At 32.8% G+C, this 22,924-nt stretch overlaps 2 protein-coding genes and 1 long non-coding RNA gene across 3 annotated transcripts; all 3 read left to right on the top strand.

Annotated features, from left to right (window-relative positions):
- Positions 1-300: 300 nt before the first annotated feature.
- LOC130802755 (uncharacterized) lies at positions 301-7,661 on the top strand. Its single transcript, XM_057666811.1, has 3 exons — positions 301-925; positions 6,757-6,895; positions 6,981-7,661. Exons 1-3 carry the CDS (start codon positions 386-388, stop codon positions 7,328-7,330), a joined length of 1,029 nt encoding a protein of 342 aa, XP_057522794.1. The 5' UTR covers positions 301-385; the 3' UTR covers positions 7,331-7,661.
- A 2,645-nt stretch (positions 7,662-10,306) lies between these two features.
- Positions 10,307-20,524, top strand: LOC130802575 (uncharacterized). Its single transcript, XM_057666587.1, has 4 exons — positions 10,307-10,381; positions 18,019-20,158; positions 20,298-20,367; positions 20,437-20,524. The coding sequence occupies exons 1-4, from the start codon at positions 10,307-10,309 to the stop codon at positions 20,522-20,524; spliced, it is 2,373 nt and encodes a 790-aa protein (XP_057522570.1).
- A 1,899-nt stretch (positions 20,525-22,423) lies between these two features.
- LOC130803337 (uncharacterized) lies at positions 22,424-22,813 on the top strand. Its single transcript, XR_009039887.1, has 3 exons — positions 22,424-22,439; positions 22,526-22,678; positions 22,780-22,813. It is a non-coding gene; the product is annotated as an uncharacterized LOC130803337 (long non-coding RNA).
- The last annotated feature ends 111 nt before the right edge of the window (positions 22,814-22,924 follow it).

Genomic DNA, 22,924 nt, shown 5'->3' with positions numbered 1-22,924 from the left:
TATGACTTTTAACCCAAAACTGTGTTTAATGTGTGTTTTAATTTTATTAACCGAATACGTTAAGGTTTTTACTAAATTAATTATATTAAATTTTTAGTTAGATATATAGAATTGTTATAAAACTTCACCTAGTTTAACTTCAAATTTAAAAAAAAAAAAAATCAAATTCTAAATTAAGTACACTAAATTCTTAAATGAGACGGTCTCACGTGACACCCTCTGTATTCGGCTGACCCAAGATATGCTTTCTGTCTCACAGTGATCACATCCCTCTCCGTAATCTCTATTAATACATCCCCTCATTTCCCTCTTTTTTCCTACACTCATCATTCTCTCCTTATTCTCCTCCCTTATCTTCCTCACTCCTCCTATCCCCAAAACAAACATGGAACAAGAAAAAACACCATCAACAGAATTCAATAACCCCAAAATGTTAAAAGAATTCCTAAGATCAGATAGTATTCTTAGCACTAACTACAATCTCAATTCCAGCTCTTCTTCCGGGTTCAAATCTTACCCGCTAATACTACCCGATAGCAGCACTTGTTCTGTTACCAATTCGGGTCCAAACTCCAATAAATTTCAAAGGAGCCGAAGCCGATCACGAGCCGTCGCAGAAGCCGCATTCGGGAAGATTCTTAACGCACTGAAGTCATTCCATTCTTCTTCGTCAACGTCGTTGACGTTAACGAGGACATTTTCTAAAACGTTTTTAGTGAAATGGAATGCTAAGAAGAAACAAAAGAAATTATCGGGTGAGGCGATAAACAACACAACTATGGTGGTCACTGTAAAAGTTAAGGACATTTTACGGTTTAAATCGTTTGGTGAGGAAAGAAATGAATCACAGCCGTCAGATTTAGTAGTGGGACCCACAACAAACGCTCCTTCCTTTGCATCGGATTCTGAAGTGGGCCCGACAAAGGTGACTACTTTTTATCTTTTCTTCATTTTTTAATTTTTACCTTTTCTTTTTTGGGTTTAATTTAATTTTAAATTCACTCTCATACTTCATAGTTCATAGGATGCGATTAAGAAATTGACAGTTTTACAAGTATCCTACGATCTCGTAAGTATGTGGTTTGCTCACGTTTGAAGTTACATCTACTTTTAAGGTTTTACTAAACTAAACTACTAAAGTACTTATTTTAATTAATCTTACTATTTAGCTTGATTAGTGACTCAAATTAGTGAAAACAATTAATAATTGTTATTGTTATTAATTAATTGAATTATCATATATGAGACCTTTAAAGGCCTTAGGCGGACGCACACTTTTTTTAAAAAATAATTTTTCTTTTTTTCTTTACCTTGTATTTTCTATATTATATTATATTTATTACATTTGACTTTTTACGTCGTCTAATATGTTATTTAAAAAATTATCTAATGTAATATATTTTTCCTGCAAATGACTACTACTTAACAGAAAATGTTAATTTACCGTTAAATTTGAGGGTTTGACCAATTTGAGAAGTTAAGTTGTCTATGTGGCATGATCTCATTGATCCTTGTATTTTCAAATAATTAAAAATTAAAACACATAATTTAACAAAAAAAAATATTTGATGTTATTTTTACTAATCATAATGATATTTTTTCAAAAAACTAACGTCGTGATTATCCTAATGGGTAACTTTATCAAAAATTCGAACGAAACAAGTACTTATTTTCAAAAGAGTTACCTTATAAAGATAATTGCGATGTCCATTTTATAAAAGATATTATGATGGGTAAAAAATGACGTTAAAAATCTTTTTCGGTTTAAGTGTCGCAAAATAGGCGAATAATTATTTGTTTTGACCAGATTTTTAAAAGAGTTACCCTATAAGAGTAATTGCGACTTCCGTTTTTTTTAAAATCATCATTATTATGGGTAAAAATAACGTTAAATATCTTGTTCGATTTACATGTCGGTAAATAGTTAAATAAGTACTTGTTTCGACCGAATTTCCGAAAGAGTTACTGCAGAAGAGTAATCACGGTGTCCGTTTTTTGAAACTATATCATTATGATGGGTAAAATGGCGTCAAATATCTTTTTTTTTGGTTGATTTATTTTTTTGGTTGATTTATGTGTTTTAATTTTTAATTATTTAAAACTATGAGGATCAATGAGATATTCTCACATAGAAAACTTAACCTTTTAAATTGGTAAAACTCTCAAACTTAACAGTCAATTCACGTTTTCTATTAAGTGGTAGTTATTTGCAGAGAAATATATTACATTAGGTAGTTTTTTGCAAAAAAAAAAGATAGTTTTTTGCTAATGGACATATTGATAAGGTAGTTTCTTATTATTTTTTTTAGTTATTTGTATATTGAAATATGCACATATAAAAATTATAAAAAGTTAATTTGATTAAAGTATGCGACTAGACAATTCAAATAAGATTCAATCGTCTATATTCACTATGTCAAACTTTGATCTCGTTGTAACTTGTAACTAGCTTTGTACGATGCGGTGTAGATGACATTTATTGCCCTTTTTAATTTATAGTGGCAGTGAGATAAGATTATTATTGAGATATTTTACTCATAGAAGTCAATTTGGAGTAATAAAACATTTTTAAATTGTTTATTTTACAAATAAAACTTTGTTGAATTTTTTATTAATTTACATCAACACGTCAGTGCAACTCATGATTTTGAATTCTGGATTCACCATTGTTTAAGGCTGCAAATAGATATTAAATGTATAAATAATAATTTTATAATTCAAAGATAAATCTCACAACTAAGTTGGATCAATGTTTATTATGTTTGAATCTCCAATCAATATTTAATATCTTATGTAGAATTAATGGTTATTATATGGAAGTGTATATTATAGTAGTATATGTTTTCTTAATTGTCAAGAGACTAATAATATGTTTGGATGGAGCATTAGGATAGAAAGAAAAATGAGTGAAGAGAAAGTGAGGGAGAAGAAAGATAGAGAAGGGAATTGGAAGCAAATAATTTATTTGTTTGTTTTGGAGGAAAATGAAAGGAAATAAAAAAGATAAAATTTCTATATTTAAAGATCATAAAAGAAAAATGACATAATTTCATTCAAATTAGAAAACAAAATAGTAAAATGATTTGACTATTAACAAAAATAAAAATACTAAACTCCTTCAAATCCTTTCCTCTTGATTCCCTCAACTTTAAAATTGCTATCTAAACGAAGAAAAAAAATTCATCCCTCCAAATCACAAACATATAGTGTAAATTAATATAAGGAGTATTATTTAGAGTGATACTAGATAATTTTTCATATATAATTTATCATGTTTAATATACATTTTAAAAAGGGTATTCTCTCTGTTATCTATTGACATTCTTATAAAGAATGTATATGGTGAAAGAATAGATTGCTTGTCATTCTCATTAGATGGAATAATGTTATATACAAGAATACAGTCTATAATTTAGGAAACTAAATATTTGCACAATAATCTACACAATTATATTGATCATACAAAATATCCTATCAATCAAAAGATATTATTCTAACACATCCCTCGCAGTCGAATCGGGAGGTTGACACACACTGAGGCTGGATCAAAAATCATCAAATAAGACCTGAGGAAGGCCTTTAGTGAAAATGTCAGCAATCTGATGAAGTGCCCGAACATCACCACGTTTAACTTTCTCACGAACAAAGTGAATGTCAATCTCAATTTGTTTAGTGTGCTGGTGATGCACTGGATTACTGGTCAAATAAACCGCACTAACATTGTCGCAATAGGCAATAGTAGCCATAGTAATAGGACAGTAAAGCTCAAGGAGTAAGTTACGAATCCAACAACTCTCAGAAACAGCATTAGAAAAACCACAATATTCAGCCTCGACACTGGATTTAGACACAGTAGGCTGCCGTTTAGCGGACCAAGATACTAGATTATCACCTATGAAAACACCCGTAGCTAGAAGTAGAGCGGCGGGTGTTAGGGCAACCACCCCAGTCAGCATCGGTATAGGATAAAAGAGATAAATTAGGAGAGCGATACAATTGCAGACCGTGGTTTAGAGTACCCTGGACATTGCAAAGAATGCGGTGAATAGCAGCCATATGCTCAACTCAAGGATCACGCATATATAGGCAAACATGCTGAACGACATAGGAAATATCCGGTCGAGTAAAGGTAAGACATTGTAAAACACCAGCCACACTACGATACAACGTAGGATCATCACAAGGAGAACCCGCATTAGCACCAAGTTTCCCAAACGTAGCAACAGGAGTAGAAACAGACTTACAGTGAGACATGCCTGCTTTTTCAAGAATCTCAGATGCATACCTCTGTTGAAAGAAAAAGAGTCCTTCATAGCAAACACAGAGCTAAGTTTGGACATAATAGACTGACGGAGCTTATCAGAAGAAGCCGTAAGAATAATATCGTCCACATACAACAAGAGATAAATAATATGAGAACCATGATAGTAAACAACAAGAGAATAATCAGAGATACTGTTAGGAAAATCAATAGTGGTCATAAAATTGGCAAACCGCTGGTACCAAGCTCGGGGGGCTTGTTTGAGACCATAAAGAGATTTGCGAAGAAGACAGACATGTTCGGGACGAGCAGGATCACGAAAATCCATAGGTTGATGCATGTAGACGGTTTCAGTCAGGTGACCATGAAGAAAGGCATTCTTAACATTCAGCTGATGAATGGACCAAGACTTGGAAAGAGCAATGCTTAAAACAATGGAAATAGAAGTAGGTTTCACAACCGGACTAAAATTTTCATCACAGTTAATGCCTCCCCTTTGAGATTTACCATCACCAACAAGACGCGCTTTATAGCGTTCAAAAGAACCATCGAACTTTGTCTTTAGAGTTGAATTTGATGCAATTTCCACTTAATTATAATTAGTTTACTAAACTTATTTGACAATGATTTTATATTTTGTCACTTATTCTATCTAGACATTTCATCTATCATTTTCAATCATCTAGACATTTCAAGTATTTTTGCTACATCTTCTTTAATATCAAACAAATTAAAAAATATAAATTCTATCTTGTTACATGGTCTACCAATATCGATCCCGCTTGACAAATTAAACACAATTGTTGTACAGGAAACAAAGGGTCTTATCTTGTTTTGTTTCTTTTCTATTGCACATGTTATAGTAATACTTATTAATCATTCTAAATTGTGTGCTTTTTTGAAAAAGGAAAAGTGTGGTTAATCCTTAACAATTTGTAATGGAAAAGTAAAAGTTTCATACTTCCTCAAATGTTTTCCAAATGGACCATATTCTTTTCTTCAAAAGTTCCTAGTAAGTGCATAAATTCTCACTTTGTGCAATGTTCTTTGTGCTTATTTCATACTTCTATATTTACAATCATTCACAATGCTCTACATGGACCCCCTTTCTACCCCTTTGGACCTTTTAATTGAATTGAACATTACTTCCTTATTATAACCCCTATATCCGACTATTAAAAGTGAAAATTAAAATTTGAAGAGGATTTGAAAAACAATAAACCATATTCTTATTTTTGGTAATTGCACATCACCTATTAGTTATTATTGTGTAGCGCGAACTTTAGACTGTAAGTGATGGATAAAATATATTAGAATAAAATTTATTAATTAAATGAAATAAAGCTTTAAGAGACTGTTTAGTAATACTATCTCTATTCTTAATTAGTTGCACTTTTTGATGCATAAGGATTAAAAAAAAGTCACTTTCAATGCATTTACGTCTATTTTACCCCTTTAAATGATAGATGAAAAAGTAATGATGTGATGAGTGACAACAAAGTAGGGGTAAAATAGAGAATTATTGAGTTTTTTTTATTTTTTTGCCAAAAATGTAAATAATAGAGCAAGTATTTTAAAACAATCATAAGAGTTGATAAGTGCAAGTATTATAAAATGGAGAAAGTAAATGAGGAGGTGACAATGACCCAATAGTTAGCTAGCTAATCATGCTAGCTAGAAAGATAAAGAAAAGAATTAGTAATAAAATGTGATTTAATATGTAATTAGAAAAGCACAAGTAATGCAGGTGTCTGGTGGTTGAGGGTATACGGGGAGCCTTTGACAGTAACATGACACTTAAGTCACCAACTATGTGTTGGAATTTTGGTTTAATAATCATGTAAATGAGGTCATACTCTGTCGTCTTGTATAGGATTAGCGCGTTTCATCGTTGACCACTGCTTGAAACAGCAAACTACTTGGGGATTACTGAACTTTAGATCTGTTTCTCGCTGTTTTAATTGTAGTGGGTAGAATATTAACTCACTTTAATATTAACTTAATTTTTATACAAACATCAAATTTGGCAAATATGGACAAGGTAGATTGAATTTCAATTTATTGGATTGGACCTAATTTTCGAGTCGAATCAATAATCATGGACGAATCTACATAAGGATCGGTGGATGCCCGACTTCCGGTTCAAAGAGGCAATCCATTGTATTTTTAATTCATTTGCTTTATTAATTTATAATATATATATATATATATATATATATATATATATATATATATATATATATATATATATATATATATATATATATATATATATATAGTATATATCTATTTATATATCACAAAATGAAGTAAAGTTTTTAATAAATATATCAGATATTTGAACACCGTGAATGATTAATAGCTCTAGTGATTATCATACATACTGGATGAGACACACTTTTGTGGGAATTTTTTTAATACATTTCATTAGTTGATTGATAATGATCAGTGTGAGTTTTAGCTGTTACTGAATGTTGTAAATTGTGTAATTGCAGGATGATAATAACATAGAAAGTGAAGAAGAAACAGAGCAGCAAAGCCCAGTTTCTGTTCTTGAGTCTCCATTCAGAGATGATGCCTCAGAAAATGAAGACTTTATCTCGTCTTTCGATCAAAGTTTGGCTAACATGGAAAGTATGTACACCTTCCTATTACTCACAAATTGATACAATATTCGATTTCTGTATGCTGAAAACTCATTGTGAATGAATAATTACAGGAACAAAACAAAGGCTCCTTCAAAGCATCCAGTTGTTTGAGAGCCTTGCCGGTGTTTATGAAGATGAAAACGATGAAACCGAGGATGAAGTAGAAGAAGAAGATCATGAAAAGTGCAAACTAAGAGGAGACGATGATAATGCAACCGAAGCAAACATCAAAGCTTACATAAGAAAGGAAATATGGTGGTTTAAAAGGGGAGAAAAAGGTTTAGAGGAGGAAATGGAGTTTATGGACAAGCAAAGGCATTGGAACAAGTTTGATGAGGAGATATTAGAGCTAGGAGTTGATTTAGAGGTTTTAATGTTTAATGATTTGTTGGTTGAGGCTTTGATTGATTTTTGTGAATGATGAGTAACATTGCATGAAAAAAAAATTTGATTACTTAGTGTAGTTTGTTGTATATAATAAGAGGGAGTGAAGTTAAAGAGATGAAGATTAGTAGTATGCATAGGTCTAGGTCTTTGTTGAATAAGATAGTATCTAATGTATTCCTTGCTTCTTTTTTTTTTTTTTTTAGTGCAATTAATGAATGAGAAAGGATTTACTTTTTTCTTTCATAAGAATGTACTATGTTGTCTCATTTTATAGTGAATATTGTTCTAATTTAATCAAAAATTGTCATGCAAATAGTTTAGATATTACTCCTAATTTGTGATCTACCATATTGGATGAACAATAGTTTTTGACGTTTTTTGTTATGTGTGATTACTTGTGCTTTAATTTAGTTGATAAGTGCTTACGGGTTCAACTGCACTAATTCTCTCTCGTTGTATGTATCTTTCTAACTGGGCGTCCTTTTCAAGTCGACGAACTCTTTGGTCGCATTCTCCTCTTTGGGTATAGGTTGCCGTCTTCAATTTCTCCCTAGAGCCTAACCATAGTTTCTATGACCGGATACACTTAGTACGATGATGATGATGATTAAAAAGCACTTTGATCATTGATAGATTATATTACACGTACATTGCACTAAGAAGTTCTGCTTTATTTAAAAATTAAATATAAAATGAAAAAGCTTAACCTTTAATGGTTTAAAGTAATCAAATTGAAATAGTTGAAGTTGGGGATTTAATTGAATTTTCTCTGGTCATGGGTCAGGTCTGGTCAGATTCTGCTAGACCAGGACCTATATCATTAATATTTAGTGGACTTATACCCGGACCCTTAGAACGTGAATATCTTTAACCCAGAACCAGACCCATCGGGTCTGATGCGTCTAAGATTCTAAATGGGTCCTAAATAGATCTTAAAGTAGGATGGTCCTAAATGGGTCCTAAATAAATGAAGTATAAAAATAAGTCCATAAATTCTTGTGTGAGACGACCTCATCATGAAATGTTCTCCATATATGTGGGTTGAATAACCTAATTAACATAATTATTATCATATGAGCTTCTTATTTCGAGGTTATCACACCGAGAGACGATCTCTCACAAGAGTAGCTCAAAGAGGTTTAGAACGAATTTAAGAATAATTTTGGGTTGCATAATAGATCGGGTCTGAAGGGTCTAAGATGGGTTTAATAGATCTGGGTCTTAAATGGGTCCAAAGACATGTCTCAAAAAATAGGACCTAGACCCTAAATTATGGGCAGATCTGAAGTGGGGTCCAATAGTATCTTTGACCCATGACCATCTATACAATTAGAATGAGTTGACCTATGATGCTATATATTGTGCACATAATTGCTTATACAACAACTTTGGTGGTGTTTGGACAAATACTTTATTAGGAAATTTTAGCTTAATTTGACATAAATAGAGCTTGATTTGTCAAATAATACACTGCTAGTGTTTGATAAATTAGTTAGTTGAAACAACTTAATATTATGAATAAACTGTTTTTGAATAAGCTGCTCAGTAAAATCTGTTGATTAAATCAACCATTATAATTAGCTATTAACTACTACCTGTCAATTGTTTGCCAAAAAATCATATTTATATAATTTTTGAAAATATGATAAAAAAATAAGATGAGTTACATGAAGATAAAAACATGCTCCAACGATTATCTATGATATTCCTCCTTTTCTAGTTTATATAGGATAACTAGTTGTGGGTTACACTATCGAATTTCATAATGCTATTTTATGTAATTCTATTAGCAATAATACGAATGTAAATATTAGAATATTAATGCATTGCAAAGATGTGAATGATGCAAGGGCTGAATATTTATAGGTAATAGAGGGTAGCAACATCAAAATAATCCATAAAAACGTATAAAAGGCGTTATATGTTTAGCCACAATATGTAGCTAAGTTGTTCAAATAGCAACCAACTCAAATATAAATGTAAATGCTATAATACTATTGTAAATGAATTGCTTGTTCAATTACAAAGTGTTGAAATAGACCTCTGAACAACAATCGTATCATCTTTTAAAGCGAATATGTCCTCAACATGGATTAAATGAAATCGAATCAACACTTAAAAATTATTAAAACGATGGATCTCTTTTTCAAAATGGTTCAACAAATAAAACCAAAGTCTCCAACATGAAATTAAAGATAAACATCTTTGTAATTTGGTTCAAACACAACAAAGAAAACAAATGACCATAAAAACCAATGCAAGCGCTTGATTGTCGATTCATTTTGAGTTGTTTCTATGCTCTCAAATCTTATACCGAATTTAAGGTACAACATCGGTATTAGATATATCATCATTTAACTATTAATATAAGCCACTGACAACAAATCAGCTTTCGAATCAATTGTATTCACTCCAAAATCTTGAATACAAGCCATCGAATTTACTCTGGTTTGTATGTATTCTTCAATTTGGGCAATAAAGTTCAGTTAATAAGTCGCACAATTCTTTATAATCATCCATTCTAATCTAAATCTAACACAAAGCAGTAGCAATACTTACATATGAAAAAGTGTAGGTTAGTGTTTTGAATACAACTAATAAAGCTAGAAATGACATGAAGAATAATCCCAATATAGGAATTAAAATATCAATGATACTAACATCATTCTCTCAAACAAATTATAAACCAGTGGTGCAACCAACACTTAATCAAACTCAAGAATTGTTTTGAAACACTGATCACTTGGAAATAAGTAGAAGTATAGTTTCATAACTAATAATATAAAAAGAAGCTAAAGAAATCAAGAAAAAATTAAAGAAATCAGGAAAAAATTAAAGAAATCAAAACAAAATTAGTTTGTTGATGGACTGATGGTGTTGTCGTGCACCAGATTTAATGGCGGCACCTTCATCAGTAGCTTTAATCAATACTGCCGATGAATTCATTTTTTTTCGATGAACAAAGAGAAATCCAGTAAATAAACCAAATATTACCCCCAAAAAAAGGGAAATGAGAAAGCATGAGGAATCAGGAAAGAGGATTGAAAGGAGAAGGAAATGGGAAGTGGGAAAGCAAGAGGAAGATGTAAAAATTTGAATGAACAGTGTACCAAAAAATTAACCCAATAAAATGGGAAATGAGAAAGCATAAGGAATCAGGAAAGAGGATTGAAAGGAGAAGGAAATGGAAAATGTAAAAGCAAGAGGAAAATGTAAAAATTTGAGGAAAATGTAAAAAAATGGCGATTGAACCGGGGTCCAATCGCCCGATTTGGGGCGATTCAATTTTTTTTTCTTTTTGAATAATAATAATAATAATAATAATAATAATAATAACTTTTTGGGAGAAGGTGCAATTTAATTGCAATTAAAAAAGTCATTAATTGCAATACTTAATCAACCACCTTTGGGAATTCACAAATAAAGACTACCTTTTGGGAGAAGGTGCAATTTTGCATGTAGTTTCTTTTTTTTAGCAAATATATCTTGAAAAATCCCACTAATTAACTTTCCAATGAAAATTAATTAGCCCCTTAATTGCAATTACATGAATAATTAGTGAACTAATTAATTTAGTTTTCCCACTATAATGATACTCATGATTGATTAAGACTTTTAGTTTTCCCATATTATCATTATTATCAATAATAATAATAATAATAATAATAATAATAATAATAATATTATTATTATTATTATTATTATTATTATTATTATTATTATTATTCAAAAAGAAAAAAAAAATATTAATTAAATCGCTCGATTCTGGGCGATTCAATTAAATTTTTTTTCTTTTTGAATATTTATTATTAATTTTAATTTTATTATTGTTGTTATTATAATTATTATTACTGTTATTATTATTAATTTTATTTATATTCTTTTCGAAGAATATAATAAAGTTACTTATTATTATTATTGTTGTTATTGATATTATTATTATTATTATTATTGTTATTATTATTATTATTATTATTATTATTATTATTATAAATAAGAAATTTATAGGGAGTGGAAAAGTTGTAATTTTTTTTAAAATCAGGGGTAAATTCGTAATTTCATTTGGAGGAGGGTGGCGATAAAATGAAAAGAGGTGACGAAATTTAAGGATTGGGTTAATCTAGCCAATCAGCCTTCATGAAATCAATATAGAAATACAAATGTAATATAGTGGGTCTCTTGAGAGACCGTTTATTTGAGAGACAACTCTCAAAGTCAGGTCCAATTCATTTAAAATAAGAAAAACATGAGCTTCTTCAAAATACGCGTACGCACTTCACAAATACCTAATACAATTTTTAGTTGGTATTTTGAATTAGTTTTAGGTGGCATTTGAACTAGTATTAGTAGCTTTTTTTGCATATTAAAGTAGGCATTTAAATAACTTTTTAGTGAACATTTGAAATAGTTATAGTCGGTGTTTTTGCGTTTTGAAGCAGATGCTATTTCCAATGAAGTAGACATTTTGAATAGTTGATATAGACATTTTAAACTAGTTACAATCAATATTTTTACATACTTAAGTAGACATATTTAATATCTATAGTTGGTATTTTTATAATTGAAATATATGTTTCTGCTTACTAGAGATTAGTGATCTGCATACTAAAGTAGGTATTTTTTTATATGAAAGTAGGCCATTGCAGATCTTCATTATAAACCCTTACAACAAATAACTTAAACACATACAACACATAACAAAAACATCAAAAACAAATAACCTAAACACCTACAACACATAACATAAACTCCTACACCAAATAACCGAAACACCTACAGCACATGATATAAACTCTTACTTCACATAACATAAATAGCTACAATACTTAATAAAAAACCTACTGCACATAACAAGACACTTACAACATATAACCTAAACCCTTATAGAAAATGACCTAAACACCTACGACATACATACTTAAAAACACCGACTTGACAAATTCAACATGCTAAAAACACCTACTTGACTTACTTTGAACCCCTACTTGATTTATTATAAATGCCTACTTGAGGTAACCTAAAAATTATTATGAGTCGGTCCATTATAAACAGTCCCTTTGAAAGACCATCTCTCACAACAATTAGTGAATGTAATATTATATGTGTACCATAGAATATAGCTCTTTTTGGATAACTAAACTTTGTCATTATGCCATGCATAAGGGAAACACCTAATGATATGCCACGCTTAATACGAGTATATTCCCTTTGTCCTATAATTTTAGCTATGTTTTTCATTTTGGGTTCCTAAAATTTTTGCTACATTTCTTTTGGAATATGAATCCCACCTTCTTCTTACTATAAAAACACAATTTAAACCTTTCATTTTACTTTTTTTTCCTCTCTCCTAATTACACTACAAGAAAACTTGTTTTTAGCAACAAGTTTTAGCAACGACTAAATTTTTTTCGTTGCGAAAAATATAAGTTGTTGCAAAATCCATTGTTGTTGCTAAATAATCGTTGCCAAAAAAAAAATAAATTTTTCCACCCCTTTGATAAATTTCCCGGTGTAACCCAGTTTTTTGCAACAAACAATGTTGTTGTTAAACTTAAATAAATAATTCGTAACAGTATATATTTTTGCGAAAAATATTTAAATATACAGATACAATAAAGTCGTTGCAAAAAACCTTATACTAATAATTTTTTTTTTCATTTCCCTCTTAAAACTAAACCCAATCCCTCATAATCCCGCGCCCATACCCTTCCCTAGGCATGGCCACGGGGCGGGTTACCCGGAACCGAACCGGTCCCGAACAGGTTCCGAACCGCCCCGAACCGAAACCGTTTGCGACAGGTTCCGAACCGCCTCGAACCGCGAAACCGTGAAACCGCCGGAAAAAAAGTTGCCGGAACCGTGAAACCGCCGGAAAAAACCGTCGTGAACCGGGTAAATAACCCGCGGTTTGGAACCGGAACCGGTCCGGGAAAACCGGTCCAACGGTTCCATGGAACCGGTTCTGGAACCGGAACCGGGACCGGTCCGGTTGAACCGGCCCACCGGTTCCATGGAACCGGTTCGCCAAAATATGACCGTTTGTTACCGTTAACTAGCCGTTGCATTCTCCTCTATATATACTCATCACTTTCAATCATTTTCATTCACAACTCATCTCTTCTCCTACTCTCTCTACTTACTCTCTCTACTTAATTCTTTAATTACGCAATTATTCTCTTAATTACATAATTAGTCTTTTAATTATTTCTTAATTTAGTTAGTTACATAATTAATTATTTATTTATTTCTTAATTCTATATTTCTATTATTACTTCAATATTATCAATCATGTCTTTATTTTTGAAAAAAGCCACAAAAAAAATTACTAAAGTGGCAAAATCATTGGGAGGTTCCAGTTCCTCCAAAAGAAAGGCCACTTCTACTCCGTCGGTATCAACAACACCTTCCATTAGTAATTATAATTATGAACATAATTATTCGGAAGGGTACGACCCAGAATTACATTATTATGCAGAAGAAGTGGAAAGAGAAATACAAATTGATGAAGAAGAAGAACAAGAAGAGGAACCAACGACCCCAATTGGGATACATATATCTCGACAGTCATCAACAAGGTCACATGAAGAACAAGGAGAACAACAACAACAAAGACAAGCTCGTGGTAAACGAGTCAATTTCCAAACTATCGGTTAGTTTTATAATTTTATTCTTCAAATTAATTTTCAAATTAATTAAACTTTAAATTATTTATTTATTTAATTATAGTTTTATAATTTTAAATTATTTATTTAGATGAAGATGAACCAATAAGACAACCTTTTCCGGCAATGCCACCTCCTAGTGGTAGAGCTGTTTCACATGTGTGGTCGTATTTCACAAAAGAACCAACCGAGAATCCAGATATTTTCTTATGCACTTGTCAAATTTGTGAAAGTCAAGGAGTAAAGTCCTTAGTTTCATAAAGTTTCGCCAGAGGTAAATACTTTTTAAGTTTTTTATACATACATAATACATTCATACATTATATATTCATGTTTTATAAAATGTTATTTATTGTGTTTTGTGAATACGTGTTAGGTGGTGGTACGGGATCTTTTAACAAAGATTTGGCAAAGAAGCATGGAATCACAAAAGAAACTCATGCAGCAAGCGGCAGCGGGACCACAAGTGGAAGCCGACAGACACAATGGGACATTCCCAGCACAGGTATGCCTTTTAGATATAATCGTAATGACATGATTGATGAATTTTCTAGGTATGTAATTTGTGATGAATTGCCTTTTAACCACGGTGAAAGTAGGGCATACGAGCGTCTCAATAGAAAAACTTTGCAACCACAATATAGAGCAATCCCTAGGAGTACTCTTAAAAGACGCACAATTAAATTATACGAATCAATGCGCTATGAATTAGTTGAAATGTTTAAATCGTTTAATGGTAGGATTAGCATAACAACTGACATTTGGTCTGCTCCCCCACATTTAGAACCTTATATGTGTGTAACAGCACACTGGATAGATCGAAATTGGATTATTCAAAAAAGAATAATTGCTTTTGAGACAATGCCAGAAAGACATACCGGTGAAAACATAATATATAGATTAGTAGAGATATGTAGAGAATGGAACTTATTAGATAAAATATTTTGTTGTTCAACTGATAATGCAACCGCGAACATTAAATGTATAGAACTTTTGTTTAACGAACCTGCTTTTAGTTTAATCCTTGGGGATAGCTTATTACACATACGTTGTTGTGCGCATATAGTTAACTTATCTTGCCAAGCAGGCATAAAACAATTAAGTGATTTATTAGAACCAATTAGGGATATAGTGAAGTGGCTTAGGATCGGAAAGATAAAAAGACGATATAAACAATTATGTGACCAATACCAACTTAAAAAAGTGTATTGGTCATTAGATACTCCTACACGTTGGGGCTAAACCAACGATTTATTAAGAAAGGCGATTGCTTATCGTCCAGTAATAACACAACTATATAGTGAGTGTACAGATAGTTACATAGCTGATTACACTTGGGAGTTAGCTATAGGTGTACATAACATATTAGAAGCGTATGACCACGCGACTAAGATTTTTTCTTATGTTTATGAACCGAACGTTCACTTAGTAATAAGTGAATGTATTACTATTTTTTATCATCTCCTTAAATATACACATGATGATACTAACCCAAATTTGAGGCCGATTCTTGCAGATATGATGGAAAAATGGAAGACATATTTCACCGATTTTCCTTATATTTATGGAATCGCAACCATTTTGGACCCACGTTTTAAAACTGAGGTCCTTACTAAAGTAATAGGATTTTATTACCAATCGTTAGATCGCCCGTCTACTGATGTACATAATTATGTAGGAACATGTAAAAAATATTTAGCAGAACTCTATGATTTTTACGCTAGTGTATATAACCCGAAACGCGATATGTCTAGGCGTGCTAGCGTTTCGGCACGTCCTTGTTACTATAATTCAGTAATAGCTAACATAATGAGTCAAGATGATAGTTTTGTAGGATCATCTTCTTCTTCCTCGACCTCATATTTAGAACTAGATAGTTATCTTAAACACCACTTTGAAATAGACCAAAGTATCTATAATATTTTGGAGTGGTGGAAAGAAAAATCTGTAAAATTTCCCATTTTATCGAGAATTGCAAAGAATATCCTTGCAATTCCATCCTTGCAATTCCCGCGTCAACAATTGCGTCGGAGTCTGCTTTTAGTGCAGGTAGAAGAGTTTCGGACGAAAAGAGATCTCGTCTTGCTCCACATAGTATTCAAATATGTGTTTGCAAGAAAGATTGGGATCAAGCGGAGATTCGAACACAAGGAATAAGGAATGATGATGATCAAGACGACGATGATGATCCATGGATGATGATGGATACATCTGCACCATCGTCAGGAGGAGAGTTAGCGGAAGCATCTAACCAACCACATGATGATGACGAGGACGAATAGGATCAATCCGACAAGCGACAACGATAAATCAACATTCAACAACTATAAATAAAAGGTATGACAAAGGACTACGTGGGCTTTGATTTCTTCGGGATACGTAGGCAGCTTAGTATTCCTTTGGGTACTAGGTTCAAGTCCATTTTCTCCCTCTTTTTTTATTAATTATCTTTATCGACATTATCATTGATTCGTTTCTTATTAATTTATTTTTTTCTATTCTTTTTAGTAAATATTTCAATAACGATGACAACTTGACATGCAATGAATTTCGCTAATAATCAAGTAATCATCAAAGGTACGTCCGCGATATTATAGTATTTTTTTATTATACAAATATTTAAAGAAAAAAAAATGGAACCGATGGTCCGACCCGCCCGTCCCGTGAGTTGGAACCGCCGGAACCGCCTCATGAACCGCCAAGGAACCGTGTGGAACCGCCCGGAACCGGAACCGGAACCGGAACTGTTCGCGACAGGTTCCAAATGGAACCGGAACCGGGTGGAACCGGAACGGAACCGGACCAACCCGGACCGTGGCCATGCCTACCCTTCCCTCACAAACCCGCCTCCCTTCGAAATTTCAGAAAATCAAACGGCGCCCATACCCTTTCCTCACAAACCCGCCTCCCTTCGAAATTTCAGAAAATCAAACGGCGCCCATACCCTTCCCTCACAAACCCGCCTCCTTTCGAAATTTCAGAATATCAATACGGCGCCCATACCCTTCCCTCACAAACCCGATTCCCTCACAAGCCCTAATCCCGCACACTGGAGATAAGCCATTGCCGCCTGCACAACGGAGCCTCTGCCGCCTGCACGCCGGTTTTTCAGCCGCCTTCTGCACGCCGGTGCTGCCGCTACGCTGCCCTTCAGCCGCCTCTGAACCCACGACAGGTAGTTTTAATTTTTTTTTGCCTTTCGTTTTATTTCTTTAAATTTGTTGTTCTTGTTTCTTGTTGATTTCAATTTATGGGTTGTTCTTTGAATTTCTTGGGCTTTGTTGTAATTATCAGATTAATGTATGTGTATTTCATCACTTTGAAATGTTGGGTTGTACCTGTTTTCGGTCTTGGCTCTGCGAAGGAACAAGATTTCGCCTTTTTGTTGGGCTTTGTTCTAATTATAAGATTTATGTATGTGTATTGGAAATTACTTGCGTTTTTCTAGATTTACTTGCGTTTTCTAATTACTTGCGTTTTGAAATGTGAGATTCTTTCAAAGTAATGCTAAGAAAAATTGATGGAGTTACTTCAAAATTGAAGTTGTAGATGATAAGATTAAAGCAAAAGTAAGTTTTTGGCCTATGATTTCACTGTGTAAGGTTTTGATGTCATGGTGGAATTAGATTTTTCTTTTCAAATTGAAGCAAAAGAACTCATTTTTTGCGATTGTGATGATACATACTTGATGAGGGAAAAGATTTTTTGTTTATTAGTTTTAGATTATAATGAAGCCTAGTAAAATGGTTCATGTGAACTTCTTAAATTGTTCTTGTTTATTCAAATTGATTTGTCTAAGTTGATTTGTCATGTATTGAAAATATTTTCTAAATTGATTTGTCACGCATACATTGGAACAAATGGTAATCTTTGTTCTTGTTTTTATTGTTCTTGTTCTTTTGGAATCGTTAAATTGTTTTACGAACAACTCGAAATTAAATCCTTCTACAAGTTGTTAAATTGTTCTTGTTCTTGTATGAATTGTTAACAATATTATAAGGAGTTCTTGGTGATATTATTGAATGTTATATAATCTAATTATTATAAACTTTAAATATAGGAAATGATTTTGAATAAGGCATGGGTCAAAGTAAAAGATCGTTCATCTATTGATTATGTAAATGGTGTTGATGAGTTTCTAAATTTTTCTCTTTCCAAAGTAAGAGAAGATGATCGAGATACTACTACTATTAGGTGTCCTTGTAATTGTTGTCGCAATATATTTCTTAAAACAAAATGTGATGTAAGATTAGACTTGCTTAAGAGTGGAATGTATGAGAAGTACACTTTTTGGGAACTTCACGGGGAAGAATTAGTTGAATCAAGTGAAGGGGATGATGTTAATGAGTCCAATGACACTGATAGTGGTTTCACAATGTTGCAAGATGCTTGTGGAGTTGGTGCTATGAATGTTGGGAGTGCTCAAGAGGCTTTAAATAATGTTGAGGAGTATGAGAAACCTAATGCAAATGCAAAAAAGTTTTTCAAACTTTTAGAGGAGTACCAAGAACCATTAACAATGCATGGCACAACAATGTCTAAGTTGTCATATATTGTTAAATTATTACATTTAAAGGTTTTGAATAATTGGTCTGATAAGTCTTTTGATAGTTTACTCCAATTAGAACGTCAAGGCTATGGCGGTTACCTTCCAACTTCTTATTACGAGGCTAAGAAACTCATTAAAGACTTGGGCCTTGATTATTATAAGATTGATGCTTGTGAAAATGATTGTATTCTTTTTTGGAAAGAGCATGAAAAATTGATTGAGTGTCCCACTTGTGGTTTATCAAGGTGGAAACAAGAAAAGGAAGGCTCTTCTAAGGGGGTAAAGGTTTCTAGAAAAGTGCTAAGATATTTTCCATTGAAGCCTAGGCTACAAAGGTTGTACATGTGTAGAAAGACATCTAAAGACATGCGTTGGCACAAAGAAAGGGATGCTACTAAAGTGAATGATTGTGATAGGATTATAGATGATGATGCCCTTTCCAGGGAAGAGGAGGATGATGGCTTTTTGGAGGATGACAATGCGAGTGGGTTGGATGATACAATGAGACATCCATCTGACTCCTATGCATGGAAATCATTTGATGAAGAATATAGTGAATTTGCTAAAGAGGTGCGAAATGTTAGACTTGGACTAGCTTGTGATGGCTTTCAGCCTTTCAATAATTCACAACATAGCATATGGCCAGTGGTTCTTATCCCTTATAATTTTCCTCCTTGGTTATGCATGAAACCTTATTCATTTATGCTATCTTTACTAGTACCAGGTCCAACAAGTCCTGGAATTAATATGGACGTCTACCTCCAACCACTTATTGAGGAGTTAAAAGAGCTTTGGGAGGTTGGTGTTGAAACCTATGATGCTTACTCTAAAACAAATTTCATCTTGCGTGCATCACTACTGTGGACTATCAATGACTTTCCTGCGTATGCAGATTTGTCTGGATGGTCTACCAAAGGTTATTACGCTTGTCCATGTTGTCATAAGGAAACTAAACGGACTTCGTTGATGCATAAGGGTGGTTATTTAGGGCATCGACGTTGGCTTCCAATGAATCATAAGTGGAGAAATGATGCCAATTCTTTTGACGGTAAAATTGAAAAAGGTGTTGCACCAGTTCCATTGAGTGAGGATGATGTATTACAACATTATAGCCGATTCTCACAAGCAAAATATGGGAAGATTGTAGGGAACAAAAGAAAAAGGGATGCTTCTAATAGCTTGTTTGGTTGGAAAAAGAAAAGCATTTTCTTTAGCTTGCCTTATTGGAGGAAATTAAAAGTTCGTCATAACTTGGATGTTATGCATATTGAGAAAAATGTCTCTGATAATATCTTAGGTACTTTAATGAGCATACAAGGCAAAAACAAAGATACTTTGAAGGCTCGATTGGATTTGGTGAAGATGAAAATCAGAGATAAGTTGCATCCTAAAGTGGTTGATGGTAAGGTGCGTGTTCCTATTGCTATATATACATTGAGGTCAGATGCCAAGGTTTCCATATGTCGTATGTTTGCAAAAATGAAATCTCCCGATGGATATCTATCAAACATTTCTCGTTGTGTTAAAGATAATGGAAAAAAGATATCATGTTTGAAGAGCCATGACCATCATGTTTTTATTGAGCAGTTGCTTCCCCTTGCACTTCGTGGGTTTTTACCTAAAGAGGTTTATGACCCTTTGGTTGAACTAAGTTTTTTTTTTCCGAGACCTTTGCTCTAAAAACATAAGTGTTGGTTAATTGGAAGAACTTGAAAAAACAATTCCTTACACCTTATGCAAGTTGGAAATGATATTTCCACCGGCTTTTTTTGATGTTATGGTGCATTTAGTTGTACATCTGGCAACCGAGGCAAAAATAGATGGACCAGTTCGATATCGGTGGATGTATCCTATTGAGAGGTATACTTTTTCTTTAAGAAATATACTCAAATTATTCAAATACTAACATAACATGTCTTATTCAATTAGGTATCTCCGAACATTAAAATCATATATTCGAATCGAGCACATCCAGAAGGTTGCATTGCTGAAGGTTATTTGGCAGATGAGTGCTTAACATTCTGCTCTAGATACATGAGTGACATTGACACTAAATTCAATCACAAAGTAAGAAATGACGATGAAGATATAGAAGAGGATACATTAAAATCAAACCTTGAGGTTTTTAGACCACTTGGACATACCATTGGGGGGAGTACACCAAAACATCTAGATCATCTAGAGTGTGATCAAATCCATTTTTATATTCTTCAAAACTACGATCCACTTCTTAAGTTTGTCCAGTAAGCCATTTTTATTCCTTATGTTTAATTAGTTTGAATTGTATAGTATATTTTAGGCTATAGAAGCCACATTTATTTGTTTTTATATGGTGTCATAGAAAACATAAGTTGGAATTGGAGAAGGAATGTCCAAGAAATGTAGAACGGACGCACAAAGAACAATTTTCCAAATGGATAAAAAATCAAGTAAGAAAGCTTTTAAGTAATACATTGTAAATGGTTTCCTTCTTAAGTTTGTCCAGTAAGCCATTTTGCTAATAAAGTATGTTAACATTTGTTCATTTAGGTACAAAAAATTTATAAACTTGGACGCTGTGATAAAGACTTGTACAACTTGGTTTGTGGTCCTTCTAGAGTTGTAGGGCGTTACACAGCATATATTGTAAATGGTTTCCGTTTCCACACCAGTGATAGGTCAGAAAATAGGGAAACACAAAATTCAGGTGTCATGGTGCGTGGTGATGATGCTTTAGATAAGGAATACTATGGCGTTTTGAGAGACATATATCAAATGCGTTATCCTGGAGAAAATCATGTATTTGTCTTCAAATGCAGTTGGTTTGATGTAGAAAACCTTGGTAGAGGGTATAAGGTAGATGAGCATGGTTTGGTTAGTGTGAATAAGAATAGACTTTTAAAGTCGGATGATGTGTTTGTGCTAGAATCCCAAGTGGAACAAGTATTTTACATACAAGATGAAAACAATGAGAATTGGGAATTTGTTGTAAAAGCACAACCAAGGGATTTGTATAATATGAGTGCTAGTGATCTACATAAGGAGGGTATAGATGTAGATGCCTTTCAACAAGTAGAGGTGGAAGCTAATATTGAAGCTGAATGTACTAATTGCGTACATACTGACAATTTCAGAGTTAGTTCGTCGTTGGCTACAAATATGTTTATGGATTATAAAGGAGAACATGAAGTGCAAATGGTTACACAAATATTGGAAGATGACAATTTCATTAATGATGGTGAAATTGAAGTCTTTGAGGAATCGAGTGAAGTTGAAGAAGAAATTTGATTTTGATTTTTCTCCTTCATTATGTTATGTTGTACAATATTTACATTCACTATTATCTTTCTTGTTATCTATATGAACAATTCGGCTACTATTGTTTATTTTTTCCGCTCTATCTTGCATCATATATTGTTTATTATTGAAGCTACCTTTTGTTTGATAATTTTGTAAAAATATGTGAATAGATAAAAGATGGTTGGGAGAGGAGGGGGAAAGAAAATATGCAGTCGAAGTATTGCCCTCGGAAAACTTATGAGTCGTGTTCAAGCTAGTCGGACACAATTGTATAGCAAGCAAAATGTAGCTGGTCAATTCATTGATAGCTCTAACCCACACATCACAGATGAGATTGCTGATGCAGTTAGCAAAAGTAAGTTTTTTTTTTCTATTTCAATTCAAAATATTTAAATTTTATTATGTTGAGTTCACTTTGATTTTTATTGTCTTTACCCTTGTAGATTTGGAGAGGCAACGAACAACTTATGAAGCGCATATAAACAAAACAGCACCAACTGAATTGCCAGCAACTAAATCGCCAACAAATGATGCACCGACCTTGAATGACCATAACTTGATTCATGGAGACGATCTTCAAGGTTATGAAGAAATTGCTACACCAATCTTGAATGACCAAGCATCAAAAGGCGTCATTACCTTAATGGATGAAAGTACATTATTGAAAACTCGACTTTCACGTTTCTAGTTTGTAATTATTTACATATTATTGATTATTGATTAATGACCATTATTGTAGGCATACTTGGTAAGAGAAAGAAAAGAAGCAACTTTGTTAGTAGAATTGAAGTGGGCTTGCAAGTGAATGAAGCTTTAGATCCACAACCAAGGCAAACTATCACTCGAAAGGAGGTGGAGCAAGTTAATGGTGATGAGATAGATAGAAATACAGGTAATTAACAGAGATGGAGCAACTTTTTTAGATATTATTGATTATTGATTATTGATTATTTTAGGCATACTTGATAACTTTGAACATTTGTATTATCTTAGCAACTAGTAAGATCAAAGGAAGAGGTAAGAGAGGGATGTATAAGAATTACGTGGTTGACATGAAAATTAAAGGGAAAGGATCGAAATTGAAGATCACAATACCTGATGAAATTGACCGAGCAATTGGAGAAAATGCTCGTCACTT

The sequence above is a fragment of the Amaranthus tricolor genome, chromosome 16, assembly GCF_026212465.1.
Source record: "Amaranthus tricolor cultivar Red isolate AtriRed21 chromosome 16, ASM2621246v1, whole genome shotgun sequence".
In the NCBI taxonomy this organism is placed as follows: domain Eukaryota; kingdom Viridiplantae; phylum Streptophyta; class Magnoliopsida; order Caryophyllales; family Amaranthaceae; genus Amaranthus; species Amaranthus tricolor.
The sequence above is the reverse complement of the archived record's forward strand: the minus strand, read 5'-3'. Positions and strand labels throughout refer to the sequence as shown.

Coding starts and splice junctions, on each gene's coding strand:
- LOC130802755 (XM_057666811.1), top strand. CDS start 386: ATGGAACAAGAAAAAACACCATCAACAGAATTCAATAACCCCAAAATG. Junction 926..6,756: donor CTGAAGTGGGCCCGACAAAG/GTGACTACTTTT, acceptor GTGTAATTGCAG/GATGATAATAACATAGAAAG. Junction 6,896..6,980: donor AAGTTTGGCTAACATGGAAA/GTATGTACACCT, acceptor GAATAATTACAG/GAACAAAACAAAGGCTCCTT.
- LOC130802575 (XM_057666587.1), top strand. CDS start 10,307: ATGAGAAAGCATGAGGAATCAGGAAAGAGGATTGAAAGGAGAAGGAAA. Junction 20,159..20,297: donor TGACCCTTTGGTTGAACTAA/GTTTTTTTTTTC, acceptor TGGTGCATTTAG/TTGTACATCTGGCAACCGAG. Junction 20,368..20,436: donor TGGATGTATCCTATTGAGAG/GTATACTTTTTC, acceptor TTATTCAATTAG/GTATCTCCGAACATTAAAAT.